This window comes from Corvus kubaryi, unplaced genomic scaffold, assembly GCF_017639235.1.
Source record: "Corvus kubaryi isolate FWS band 111438036 unplaced genomic scaffold, C.kubaryi_AGA036_p1.0 split1-37296, whole genome shotgun sequence".
NCBI classification, from domain to species: Eukaryota; Metazoa; Chordata; class Aves; order Passeriformes; family Corvidae; genus Corvus; species Corvus kubaryi.
In genome coordinates, this window is record NW_024582075.1 from 9,056,141 (window position 1) to 9,069,714 (window position 13,574).

The 13,574-nt window shown below is 37.4% G+C and overlaps 1 protein-coding gene across 13 annotated transcripts in view; it reads right to left on the bottom strand.

Annotated features, from left to right (window-relative positions):
- The window catches only part of ADGRV1 (adhesion G protein-coupled receptor V1), a 318,059-nt gene that overhangs the window by 211,276 nt on the left and 93,209 nt on the right, over window positions 1-13,574 (bottom strand). For all 13 annotated transcript variants that reach the window (XR_006013577.1, XM_042012970.1, XM_042012977.1 and 10 more), the window contains 14 exons: window positions 13,040-13,178; window positions 12,369-12,510; window positions 11,665-11,927; window positions 10,038-10,213; window positions 8,438-8,562; window positions 7,770-7,936; window positions 7,544-7,687; window positions 6,553-6,660; window positions 5,796-6,048; window positions 4,994-5,113; window positions 4,593-4,815; window positions 3,934-4,138; window positions 2,817-2,963; window positions 287-542 (listed from right to left, as the gene is read on the bottom strand). Coding sequence is in view for 12 of the 13 variants with exons in the window: in XM_042012970.1 (XP_041868904.1) it covers window positions 287-542; window positions 2,817-2,963; window positions 3,934-4,138; window positions 4,593-4,815; window positions 4,994-5,113; window positions 5,796-6,048; window positions 6,553-6,660; window positions 7,544-7,687; window positions 7,770-7,936; window positions 8,438-8,562; window positions 10,038-10,213; window positions 11,665-11,927; window positions 12,369-12,510; window positions 13,040-13,178 (2,468 nt within the window). In the remaining variant the exon portion in view is untranslated. The remainder of the gene's footprint in view (window positions 1-286; window positions 543-2,816; window positions 2,964-3,933; window positions 4,139-4,592; window positions 4,816-4,993; window positions 5,114-5,795; window positions 6,049-6,552; window positions 6,661-7,543; window positions 7,688-7,769; window positions 7,937-8,437; window positions 8,563-10,037; window positions 10,214-11,664; window positions 11,928-12,368; window positions 12,511-13,039; window positions 13,179-13,574) is intronic.

A 13,574-nucleotide genomic window follows, 5' to 3' on the forward strand; every position in this document is an offset into this window, starting at 1 on the left:
CCCATTAAATGGACAACTTCTGCCTTTTATATAAACAGAATTATTTTATGCATTAGTGATTTGCAACTTACCTCTTAAACAAGAATGGCTGGAGAATATTTATATATGCAATGTGAAATACAGCATAAAATGTGTGTAGTAAAACAGCATAGTTACATATTTTAAGGGAGATAGATAGATAGATAGATATAGATATAGATGATATATATAACAAGTGTTATAACTACAACGATGCTGACTTTGAAAAAACATACATTCTTTCCTAAGAATCAAGAAACAGACTTACCTTCTGGTTCTGTGACTTTAACAAAGAGAGACTCCATATGCCACTCAATCACACCATGTAGAGAGTCACTGGGTAAAATGCTAAGTACAGCTCTTGCCCTTTCAGGATCTATGACAGCTCCTTTTGTGGTATCTTGAACACCCACAGTGGTAACATGGGTGAGTGTGATTTCCACTGCCTCTGAAAGTTCTGCAACACTGTCCGCGAGAATTGTCAGGGTGATTGTGGACAGGGCCTGACCTTCTGAAAATGTAATCTAAAGTTTTAGAGGGAAGGGGGAAAAAAAAGTCAAATTTCTTCTCAGTGTCATTACACTTACAGTTTTATTCTGTAAACTCTTATCAGTTATAAAACGCATATATATACACACATACATGTCTTATAGAATCACAGAATACAAGGTTGGAAGGGACTTCAAGGATCATCTGGCACAATCATTCTTGGCAGCACCACAGTCTAAACAAGATGGCTCAGCATCCTGTCCAGTTCAATCTTAAAAGTGTCAGTTTTTGGGAGTACACAACTTCCATGGGAGGTTTATTCCAATGGATGATTGTTCTCATGGTGAAAAATTTTCCTCTTATGTCCAATGAGAATATCCCCAGGAGTAACTTGCATCCCTTATCCCTTGTCTTTTCAATGTGACACTTCGTAAAAAGTAAGTCTCCTCCTTTGTAACCACCTTTTAAATACTGAAACATGGTCTGAACATAAGGTCTCCCCATAACCTTCTTCTCTCAAGGCTGAACAGTTCTCTCAGCCTTTCCTCATATGACAGTCTTCCCAGACCTCTAACCACACTTGCGGCCAGCTCTGGACCCTCACCAGCCTGTCCTATTTTCCATAGAGGGGACCAAAAATGAACACAGAACACAGAATTCCAGGGGTAGCCCAACCAGTGCTCAGTAGAGTGGGCTAATGACTGCTGCATCGCTGCTGGGGGTGGCCTTGTGGATGCAACCCAGAAACATCCTGGTGGATTGCCTCAGTGTTCACTTATAACGAGTTTATCGACCAGCAGGACTGCCAGGTCCCATTCCCCAGAGCTAATCCCCAGTCAGGATAGATCCCAGTGGGTGGTGCACTCCTGGATTATGTTTTCCATAGTGTAACATTTGTTCCTGATGGATCTTCCAGCCTACCCAGGTCCTCCTGCTGGGTAGCTCTCCAAAGTGTCCACTCCCTCACTTCGTTTGGTATCATTGTCAAACTTCATCAGAGTATACCTTATCTCATCACCCACATCACTTATGGACATATTAAACACTGTTGGGCCCAATATTTATCCCTGAGGGACCACACTTGTGACAGGCTGTCAGTTCAAAAAGGAGCTATTTACCATCACTCCCTGGGGGCAGCAATAACACATAAGTTTATTTAGAAGGCGGCTATGGCAAGCTGTATCAAAAACCTTGGAGAAATCCAGGTAGACAATGGGTTTTGCTTTTCTTATTAAACAGCCTTTATCTCAAGCTTTTTCTCCTTATTTTCTCCTCATCCTGCTGAGATGGGGGAGTTAAGAGAGAACTACGTGAGGGTTTGTTATACAGCCAAGGTCAACACACCACACATATACATATCAAAAGAAGGATGAACATATAATATCTATTAAAATCATTGCTATGTGAAGAAGTGGCTACTCAACTTTTTATGTTTCTTCTTTAGACAAAATGATTGATACATGCTTTGTCTATCTACATTCTTATTTTTAAATTCAAAGGGTCCACCACTTGATTAGGTCTTTCTCAACAAAGAAGATGTGTCTATAAACACTTGGACTACACATACTGTATAGGATAAACAAAAATTTCCACTGAACATTATACCTTTCTGACTCGTCTTGCCTACAAACCTATGCAGTGAAATCGTGTAGGATTTAGCTGGAATGCTCAAGGAGTACTCTAACAATTTCAGTTTGATTGTTTTGGCATCCTTAATTTCCCACCCATTTATTTTTCTTTTTTTTTTTCAGGCTTTGTGTCTGCTACAGATGGCCACAAGGTGGAGGATTTTAACTTACAGAAACTGGCTCCTGCTGGTTCTAAGGCATATGAAGAGCTTTGGCTGGCAGGAAACATGGGGTTTACATGGCTGGGAATCCAAAAATCTCAGAAACACAGAAAACTGGGACTTGCCATGTTCTGCAGGGCCATTTAAGTTCTCCATTGTATTGAGAAGGTCAGGACAAAGAGCAAAGACTCCCAGCTTCCCACCTATGCAAATAGTTTGACATAGTACCTGAATCTCACAGCAGAAGAAAGGAAGATGGGAACAGGATACTACAGATACACAATTCCAGTGCCTGGACAGCATTGCAATATCAGGTTCTAGAAGTGTTAGAGTGATATTGCAGTATTATGTGCCAGCCAGAAGTGCAAACCACCAGAATCACAGGAAAGGACAAGGAAGCAGGAATTAATGGAAAAGTGGGCCAATCAAACGTGTACTGTCCTTCTCACTCAGTACATCTGTATTTATTGGCTGAGACAACACAGTAAGTGCTTCCCCAATAACAGTTATTATTAAATACCATTCCTGAAGCTGGAAATATATCACTTATGCTCCCATTAGCGATCCATTCTACTGTAACTCGTCCATATGTTCCTATTAAACGTTCAATATTCAGGGTGATCAAGCTGTCCTGTTCCACTTCTTCAACTTGCTTAAATAAAGAACTCTGAAAAACATACAGCAGCAGAACCAAAGCATTATTTTCTTAGAAAGAAAATTTTCTTTAGGGAACAGAGCATTCAAAGGGGGCCAGAGACATTGGGCATCAATAAATTAATCTACTTTTAAGCAGCTAAATGCAAGTCTATTGATTAAATTTATGTATCTTAATAGGAAGAGGTACTCAACAGGCTCAAATTTCATAAACATAGGAATTTGAAATGTCAGACCTCTTTATCCTAAAGCAAAAAAATCAATTATTTTTGTTAGCTTTTTTTAGTACAGTGTTTTATGTCCAAATCATGTGAAGCAGGTAATGAACATGTAGACTTTCAAGACAGACATATTTTTACTGCTGTTACTTTACTATTACTCATCCTCCTCACACAAGTCCAGATGCAATGTTTAATTTCAGTAATGATTCTTCTGTGTTTTGTATCTTCACTATGCATTTAGTACATGTATCTGTTTAGATAACTTCTACAGTATTTGATTATTTAAGAATCAAACACCCCAAATAATGCCTTCAGTCTGACATTTTCTCCAAAGTTATTATTTTGTTCAGGCAGATGGGCTCGTCATGTGGCATAACTCAATTAGTATCTATTTTAGAGGAATAGAATCTTTACTGAATTCCCCTGATTAACCAGTTTGTAGAGATTATGATGATATCATATATGCCATCTGAAAACTGAATTTTTAGATTGCTGCAAAATTAAACTGACAAAATAATGGGTTACTCTAAACATAAGGGGATTATAAAAATGACACAATAGGAACAGACTGGAACTGAGTTTCTATTTCCTGTCATCTGTATAACCAAGTAACAATGCTAAATGGAAATCAAAGACCTTCTGTCTCAGGTTGATACAAGACTTTAGCAAAAGAATCCTGTAACATGCTGTTTTAATATGTTTGTGTTCTGGTATTCAGAAATTATATATACATATTTTAATGATTTACCCTATAAATTTTACCTGAGCAAATGCAATGACTCCATAGGCATTGTCGTTGGAAGGAATAATTATGGTAACAAAACTGTGAACACCAATCTCTGCACCTCCTTTGGGGTTTTTCAGCCACACTTTAAAACATTCTTCCTCTTCTGGGATGATGTCATCCAGGATATTGACTGCTATCACAGCTTCCATGTCCCCAGGCTCAAACATCAATTCACCTGAACTAGCATACAAACAGACACATCAAGTAATTATAAACTGAGGATATGATTAATGAACTTTGAAAGCAGTACTGAAAACTTAATGAGCATTTTTGATGCTGAAATTGTTGTTTATATTCCTGCGTAAGGAGGTTTAAACGTTGTGGAGTTAGTGCTGGGTTTCGTTTTTTTCTAAGTTACAATAGACCATAGAGTAAATGATACTTCTTATTAATGTAATTTAATTTATCCTAAATAAAACCTTCAATATCAAGTCTAACTGCAAGTCCTTTTATTCCACATTTTAAAGCAAGTTGTGAGAAGTTTGACTTCAGGTTATCCTAAGGCTACCTGTGAAAAATTCTCTTTAGTGTTAATAAACACACCACACACAGATGTCTATAGTGGTCTCCACTGTAACAAAAACAGTATCACAGAAAAAGGAATGCAAGAGCTGGGAGAAACCAAAAAACCCACCTAGGTATAAAATCTGACTGGTTGGAGATAGTGGTCAGCTCATAAATCTGGGAGCTGGACTCTACGGAAAGAGCAATCAAGCTCTTGCTGGTGTTCAGAGACCTTGCAGTAGCAGAAGTGATATGATCTGCATATGGGGCTTCCAGCATCAGAGAGAACTGGTTCCCTTCTGAGTTCCAGGAGTAGAGTGCTGTTGTGTCCTTACCAGAGAGGATGATGTGAACTACATGGAGCAAGGAAGAGAAAAAAAGAAATATTCAGTGATATATTTAAAATTAACTGTAATACAGAAATGCCCTTGGCAGCTCAATTGTTAAAGTACCACTTAAAAATCTGATAAATATTATGAAAAAATGAATGCATATATTTCTTCAATTCCAGTACTATAAATGAAATCTTACCTAAACCTGAAGTAGGCATGAAAACATGGATGTTTCTTACAGCAGAAACTGGAAGAGACTGAAAGTGTCTGAAGGTAGACTGCCCTGTCTCCCAGATGAAAATTTCAGAATTTCCAGTTTCTACAAAGGAGAAAAATGACAAAACCTACATTATATTGCTGCCTGTTGATTAAATCACAGACTGGTGGCCATTAAAAGGCAGAGATTTGCAACTTTGTTTAAAAAGTGAGACCAGTGATTGTATCTTCCTTTTTACTTGCATAGCTCCATAGGATCATATCCCATCAGATGATTTATTCAATGACATCATTTAAGGGCTTTTCTGCACACATGCACATATAAGAACACTAAAAATCCCATCAGACAACAGTCAACTGCAAAGAAACCTATGGACTGCAAGACAAACTTTTAAATAGGCATAGGGATGCAGACATAAAACAATGTCTAAAGTGTCATATTTATTATAAAATAAAATGTACTTTGCTGGACAATAATCTTTGCACATCGCAAGGCTCCAAAAAGCTAATAAGGGGTGCAATTAGCAGCTAGATGAATGGATTTATTATTTCCTATTGTTCTTGGGAAAATATTTCATTAGTTTCATAAATATTTGAGAACAAACACAATGCTTTCCTCTTCTGAAGGACAAAACACAGATTACTTTGATTAGAGGCTTATCAGCAAGTTGTCACCCTCCAGTAATATTTTAATCTCTAGCTAAAGCCCTTTATCCCAAATGCCTTTGCTATAAAAAAAGCCAGCACATACTTAGCAAACTCAGTGTTTGTTTTCTGCTAAATACCTTTTGCAACAATTAAATATGTATCAGACCCAGAAGTCCAGGCCTCCATATGTTTCATTTCTTTTGCTGGTAACTGATGAAGATTCCTAAACTCATTATTCAGCCATTGGTACAAGAGCACATTCTGGCTGGTATTTGACAAAGCAACTAGTAAGTACATCATGCCTCCTCGGGAAAACAAGGCAATGTTCAGAGCTCTGTAAAGTGGAAGTTGATGATGCAGCACAAATATATCTTTATTCCACTGGAAAATCTGTAAAAATAGAAAAAAAAAAATATTCTATATTTATAACTAGCACTAAGAAAAAAGAAATTAAATGTTTTGATGAAATTTGGTAATACTTGTAATTAACTGAATTCTTCTTTTCTAAGGTGGATCCTACATTATGGTGGAAGCATTCTGAAAAGTAACTATAAGTAAGTATCTTACTGCAAGCACCTGTGCCTGTTCTTCAAGATGAACAGATTTATGGTCAGAAGCTATTTCTACTCTTATAGCTGTTTAACATAATAGATTGCAAAACAGCATAAATAAATCAACATAAATCAAACCAAGTTTAAATTACATGTTAATGTAGGGAATGTTGTTACATTTAAACAAGTCTAGAATTTTATGTCTTATAAATCTGTAATAGAAATATAAGTAATTTTTCAGGAATATAGACTTACTTTTTTTTTCTATATTTCCTTCATACCTCAAACTCAAAACTAACCAAACTACCCACATCAAAGCCATGGAAGACAACTGTATTCTAACCTGGATGGAACTGAAACTGGTGGTGTCACTCACAAAAACCAAATAGTCCTCTTCATTCACAGCAAAATGCTTGACAAGTCTGGTATCCAAAACAGAGAGGGTCTGTAGCTACAATGAAAATATGGCAAAAAATGGTATTTGGAAGTCAGTTCAAGTAACAAGTTTATACATACATACACATATTTTTAAAAAACTGTAAAATTACAGTGTATGTAAAATAATTTACAAAAAATGTCATATATGTAATTTTACAATTTTAAACATATATGTGGGGTCATTTAACAAATTAATGTGACTTATCATATGTTTTTAAAAAAATGCTCTATGACTTCATTGCTCCACAATTTGTTTTTTCACTTCCAAGGTCATTGTACCTCACCCTCAAAATATAATTATAAAAAACAGTAGACAACAAGCTGTGGTTTAGGAATGGTGTTTCCCAATTTAGTGTTCCCAGTGAACCACTCCAAACCACGCTGCCTCTTCCTTTCTCCCCTGTAGTGGGATGGAGAGGAGAATTGGAGGCAAAAAAGGTGAAGATCACATGTTGAGATAAGGACAATCTACGGCAAACAGCAATGTGATGAGAAAATGAACAGTAATAACAGCAATAATAGTGACAGAGGCTACAAGAGAGGCAAAGATTCACATGTCAAAATGCTCATTATGCACAACCCGTCAATACAGGAACTGCCCCCATGCTACCCCGACCCCTTGGAGGGCCTCCTTCCTCCATCCCCAAAAAATGACATGAAGTGGTATAGAATAACCTCTGGGTCCCAGCCATGCCGCCTCCTGGCTACTGCAAAAATTAACCCTGTCCTGGCCTAAACCAGGACAATAACTTACATCACTGACTCATGCAGAGTGTTCAGATGCCAAACTAGGTGAGAACAGAGTGCTTTTTCCCAAACCATGGCCAGACAGAAGGGCCTCACAAAGTCCTTTCTAACCCCATTATTTAATGATTTTGTAAGTTACACAGATTTACCTTCAACAGTTTGCGTCCAGGCATGAATGCATATATACTGCTGTTGGAAGCTCCCTGCCTGGTTCCTCCATGAGTAATCACAAGGTAGGGAGAAGCATGGATTTGGAAAGACACACAGCTTTTAGGATCCCACATACTGAAATTCTGAGAGAGAAACAAAAAAGTAGAACTGAGACCTCAAGGTTTTATTAAGCAACATGGTTGGTGTCTGTATGCAAGCATTTACCTCAATGGCAACAAAAACTCCTTTCCACTGGTAGAGAGTAGAAAACACAGCTGGAGGTGAACGCAATAGCACACCATACAGTATTTCTGCTGATCGAAAGAAACACCAGCTAGCTGCTGACTCTTCCACAAAGCTTTGCAAGACAGACAGGACACTGATACTACCCCCTGCAATACAGTATAAGAAAAAACACCATTTTCATTATTTATTTGACAAAACCAAATATATATATATATTTTCACACCGAGGTTGTACTGGGAGTTAAACAATAAATGCATTTTTCATATACAGAAGATGCATAGGCAATTTGAGTGCGATTCAGAGTGACTCCATTTAGAATTTAGGTAGTCAGAAAATTAACAAGATAGGAAGAAATAAAAAAGTGACAAAGAAACTAAAAATGTGTTTATCCTCATTATAAGTCAAAGGTCTAGTGAAAATATATAAGCAACAGGAAGAACAATACAGATTGTTGAAACTCTTGCAGCAGTGGCTGATGACAAGCTGACTCTTAAGCAGCTAAAATCTTTTATCTAATGAATTTTGATATCATAGGAACATTATAAGTGAATTTTCATTCCGAAGTTGTATCTCCTGTATGTTTGGTTACTCTGTGGCTATCTCCACTAATAAAATAGCAATGGATGCTCTTGATAAAGTGAACGTACTGATGCCAAATGCAGTATCCGACAATGTCTCCCACTCAACACTCACAGTCACGTTGAGCCCATTACTCCGTGAAACTTTCAAATAAACTGTAGTGTTCGCCTCTTCAACTGTGAAGATATTTGTCCTAAATTTGAGAATTGTGAAAATAAATTTCAAGAAGTATTTCTATAGTATAAGATTCTTATAGTACATTTTCAGCACAGAATATGCAATAAAAAGAAAATACTGGGTTTTCTCTGTGATGGACTAATACTGATTAAGGTTGCCCAATGTTTCTTCACACAAGACCTTGACAAAATCATCCAATATTCAACAAAACCTTAAACTACCCTGAAATTTAACACACCAACTATATGGGTAAAGCTGAATGATTTATGAAATCATCATTCCGTATCATAGACTCATATGATCATAGAATGGTTAGGGTTGCAAGGGACCTTAAAGATCATCTAGTTCCAACCCTCCTGCCATGAGCAGGGAGATCCTCAACTAGACCGGGCTGCTCAGAGCTCCATTGAACCTGGCCTTGAACACCTCCAGGGATGCAGCATCCACAACTTTTCTGGGTAACCTGTGCCAGTGCCTCACCACCCTCACAATAAAGAATTTCTTCCTAATGTCTAATCCGAACCTACTGTCTTTCAGTTTTAAGCCATTCCCTCTTCTCTTGTCACTACATGCAAAAAGTTCCTCTCCAACTTTCTGATAGGCTTCCTTTAGGTACTGGAAGGCTGCAACGGGTCAGCCCAAAGCTGCCTCTTCTCTAGGCTGAACAATCCCAATTCTCTCAGCTTCTCCTCATAGCAGAGATGCTCCATCCCTCTGATCAACTGAGTGGCTTCCTCTGGTTCTGCTCCAACAGCTCCATGTCCTTCCTCTGCTGGGACCCCAGAGCTGGAGGCAGCTCTGCAGGTGGGGTCCCAGCAGAACGGAGCAGAAGGGTCTGAATCCACTCCCTCCAAAGCTGCCCACGGGGCTTTGGATGCAGCCCAGGACATATTTGGTTTTCTGGGCTGCAAGTGCCCATGGCCAGGGCATGGCCAGCCTCTCACCCAGCAGCACCCCCATGTCCTTCGGGGCAGGGCAGCTCTCGATCTGTTCATCCCCCAGCCTGTACTGCGCGTTCCTCTGACCCAGGGGCAGCACCAGCACTCGGTCTTATTAAACCTCATGAGTTTCCCAGATGCCACTTCTTGAGCCTGTCCAAGTAAGATGGCTCATTTGGTTCTGAGAAACAGCCTGAATGAGGGTGTATCTTGCACAAGCTTAAATAAATAATTAAATTACAAAATTTCTGATTCCCTGGGCACTGGTCTAAGGTTTGGAGCCGTTAATATGGATTACTATTTGTGAAATGTTTGAGGACTAATGAAGCACTGTTTCAAGGAAAAAATCATAGTTCAAAAATCAACACTTCTAATGGTGAATAGTCCATTTCAAGTGTTTTTCTGTTCTTCTACATAGCAGTAATAGTATTTGAAAGATAGTGTACTTTTTAAACTTAAAAATTTTACAGTTGGATTGCTAATTTTTTTTTAAAGGAAAGCCATCTCTATGGAACATAAAAAACTTCATTTTAATTGTATCAGGGTTTAGTACCTATTTGTAACTGGGTAGATGCTGAAAAGCCCCAGTGGAGCCTGGTTCTGCAGTATTGTAATCATAGTTTGCACTCTGGTGCCTAGTCTGGCTCCTCCAGTTGGATTGAACAGGGTGACAATAAAGTGCTCATCCATTTCTGGTTCTTCATCCAGGATTGCAGAAATATGCAGTGTCTGACAAGAAACAAGCATGGAAAGCTGGTGAGACTTGACAGCTAACAATGGCAATGCTATTCAGACCATGCTGCTGTTTCTGCTCATTCTCTGAACAGCTCTGGACAGCAGAGCAGTACAACAGCAGCTCTGGAAACTGTAGAAGGCAGGAGTAAGCCATGGACAGTTCAGGCTGGGGTTCTAAAGTAATCCCTCTGGTGACCCACATTAGTGCAACACTAACATGAGCATATCCACTTTTAATTTTTCCCTTCCTCTCTTTCCTCTTATCCTAAGGTTCTCTGAAATGTAACAGGTTTTGAACCTTTTTTCATACTTCTGTTTTGTACTTATTCCACACATTCCTTGGTAATTCACAGTCCTCATACAGCTACCTGATCCCCTAGTGCAGCTTAATCAAGTTGGGTTTACTTTACTTGAATTGTCAACTGAACTAGCTCATAGGCAATAGGGTAGTTACACTTCTGGTACTGGGAACAAAGAGGGAGAAAAGGCAATAGAGGAATATTTGAAATACTCTCTTCCTTATGGTTTTTTTCCCTCTACTGCACCACGGTGGATAAGAATAGGATTGTCTCAAGGTGGTCTCAAATCAGCAGAGAACAGTCTAGAAAGAAGTAGATGTTTTCACTGTCATTCTCCCTATTACCCAAAGAGGTGAAAGTTACACTGGTACATGTAGCTTTGCCATAGAAAAATTATTTAGTAATAACAGATCTGGAACTGAACTAGAGCTTACAACCTTTTAGATCTCTATTTAATTCTGCAATAAACCATATTTAAAGACTGCATTGAGAAATCTTTTACTCCATACTTCTCACAGGTCTGCTAAACTGGCCATCACTGAGGTTCCAAATGCATTTTAGGTTCAGAAACTGAAAACCAGTGTTTCCAGAAAGGCTTGTTTCAGATTCTACTTCACTAACCATAATATACTAACCTGTTACTGACATATTTCCTGGCTGACATTCTTGTGGGGACAGTATAGAAGCAGTGGGCTTAATACTGCCAGAAAAGTAAGTAATTTTCAATTTCTAAAACTCTGAAAGCTGTTCAACTTTTGCCTTTGCTGCAGCATACTCTGTTCAGTTCAGGCCACATAAAAGAATGGAACTTTTCATTCCAATATAATTATTTACAGTAGTAAATTATTACTTCATGTCAAAGTTTGTCTTTCAGCTACATACTAAACACATATGAATAAATGTTCCTATTCATACATCATATTATATACCTATTATATTGTTTTCAGTTTACCTGAGCTATTACAAAGAGGGAAGTATCTACAGCAAAGCATATTCAATTTTTATGCACTCCCACAACTCAGTTTATTCTGAGAATTAAGGAAAACGTAAGAAAAAAATACATGAAAAAACATACACATTTCTGAAATCTTTCACATAACTTAAAATCAGACTTATTTACTTTTTGGGTTATAACTACCATATTACCTTAAATCTGACTCCCTCTTCCAGCACAATGTATCCTTGAGAAGGGGTCAAATCCACTGATGGCTCTGAAGAATTAATTTCACTTACAAGATATTGAACAGACACCATTCCAAATATTCCCTGAGGAGGTTCTCTAATAATATTTAATACTGCAACACTTTCCATCAGATGGAGAGCTGTTTGCTCTCTTAGGAAGAAGTGATCACTGTTATTGAATGACAAAACTCCATGTCCATCATCATTGGCAAATATAGTAATTGTGGCTTTTGAGAAATAAATAATAGAAACATGCTTTAATTAACATAGTAAAATATAATTGTACACATAGACAAATAAATAAATAAATAAATAAATATATACATAAATCCATTCTTTCTTTAATATATGGATATTGCTTTTATTTCCCTGATATTACTGAAGAGAATATGTAAATATTCTGCTTTATCTAGGAAGATCTCTAGAAAGGAAGAGTCTAGACTCTCTTATTTAAAAATCCAGCTTTTGCATTTTCTGATTCCTTATTTTACGTATTATTTTGTTAATTTTACGTTTTTCACAGGGATGTTTAAGAACTTTTCAAGTGAGTTTAATGATTTAGCATAGAAGGGTGCTGGTGCTTTCTAAAATGTGATTATTCAGAAGAATGAAATTAAAGTGACTGAGATACAATTCTGAAGAGCAAGAACATCAAAACTAAGTTTTACCTGTTGAGTTCTCCCCTAATTCCAGGCCAAATGAGGGATTTGTTAGAATTAACTGGAACTTCTCAACACCTTCAGGAATATCATCATCACAAATCACAACAACAACAGATTTATTCCTTTCTCCATCAGCAAAAAAAAGAGTCTAGCATTGAAACACAGAAAGCATTGAATACTCAACAGCTGATAATGAACACAGAAATTTTAAACAAAGGTATAGCAGAATTGTGTTAAATAGGGAGGAAAGAAGAGGCGAGAAGAGCAGTAATTTCTATGTCCCTTAGAAATCAATTGAGAAAGAAGCAAAACAGTTAAATAGTTTAGCACATTGCAGAGTGAGGACAAGCAAGAGCAATTCACTTTGAAAATTCTGTTGTAAAAAATATTAAAACCTACATGAAATCTTATATGTTCTTGTCTAAGCAAAACTGTATTTGAAATAGATGTTTGCAAGTTTACGTGTCTTATATTTTAAAATACTTCAAAACTAAAAAAGAAAGAAAGACTAAAATAAGATGACTATATCTATCTCATTCTATTAAGATGATCAGAGCAACTGAAACAAGTTGAGAACTCTAGCTGTTCTAGTGACCATTCTGCAGAATTAATAAGAAGATGCTCTTTTGAGGAAGTTGAAGGAATGAAAACTACTAGATTTAAAATTTGCTTCTTACCCTTGAGATCACATTAAAATCCAAACCCAGCTGTGCCTCCAAATTTTGGGCATAAAAAAATACAGATACATTGCCATAAGATCCTTTGTTTCGGTATGCCATTATTGTCAGATTCCCATGAGATTCATTAACTTCAAAACTAAAACAAAAACCAAGACAAATTCTCAGTGCCCACTGAGCATGCTATTTTAATAAGATTGTAGATAATTGTTATATTTTCACTTAAAATCCTCCCTTCTACATTAAAAGAAAAAGGCACCATTACAGTAAGGCATCATTACCACTGTCTAATGCAACCATTATACCTTTGTTTCTTATCAAAATGGAATTGAGCTATAGTATGTTACCCTTTTCCCCTACTTTTTAGTGGCAGATTAAGCCCGTCTATGAGCATGAATGCCTTCTTCTTAGCTCCTGGAAATCAGAGAAAAAGATCTGGGAGATGCCAATGTGCATGCTTACATGTACACAGAGGCTGGGGCACTGTATGGAGGCTGGGAGAGTAATGGAAGTTCACAATACCGAAGGACAATAG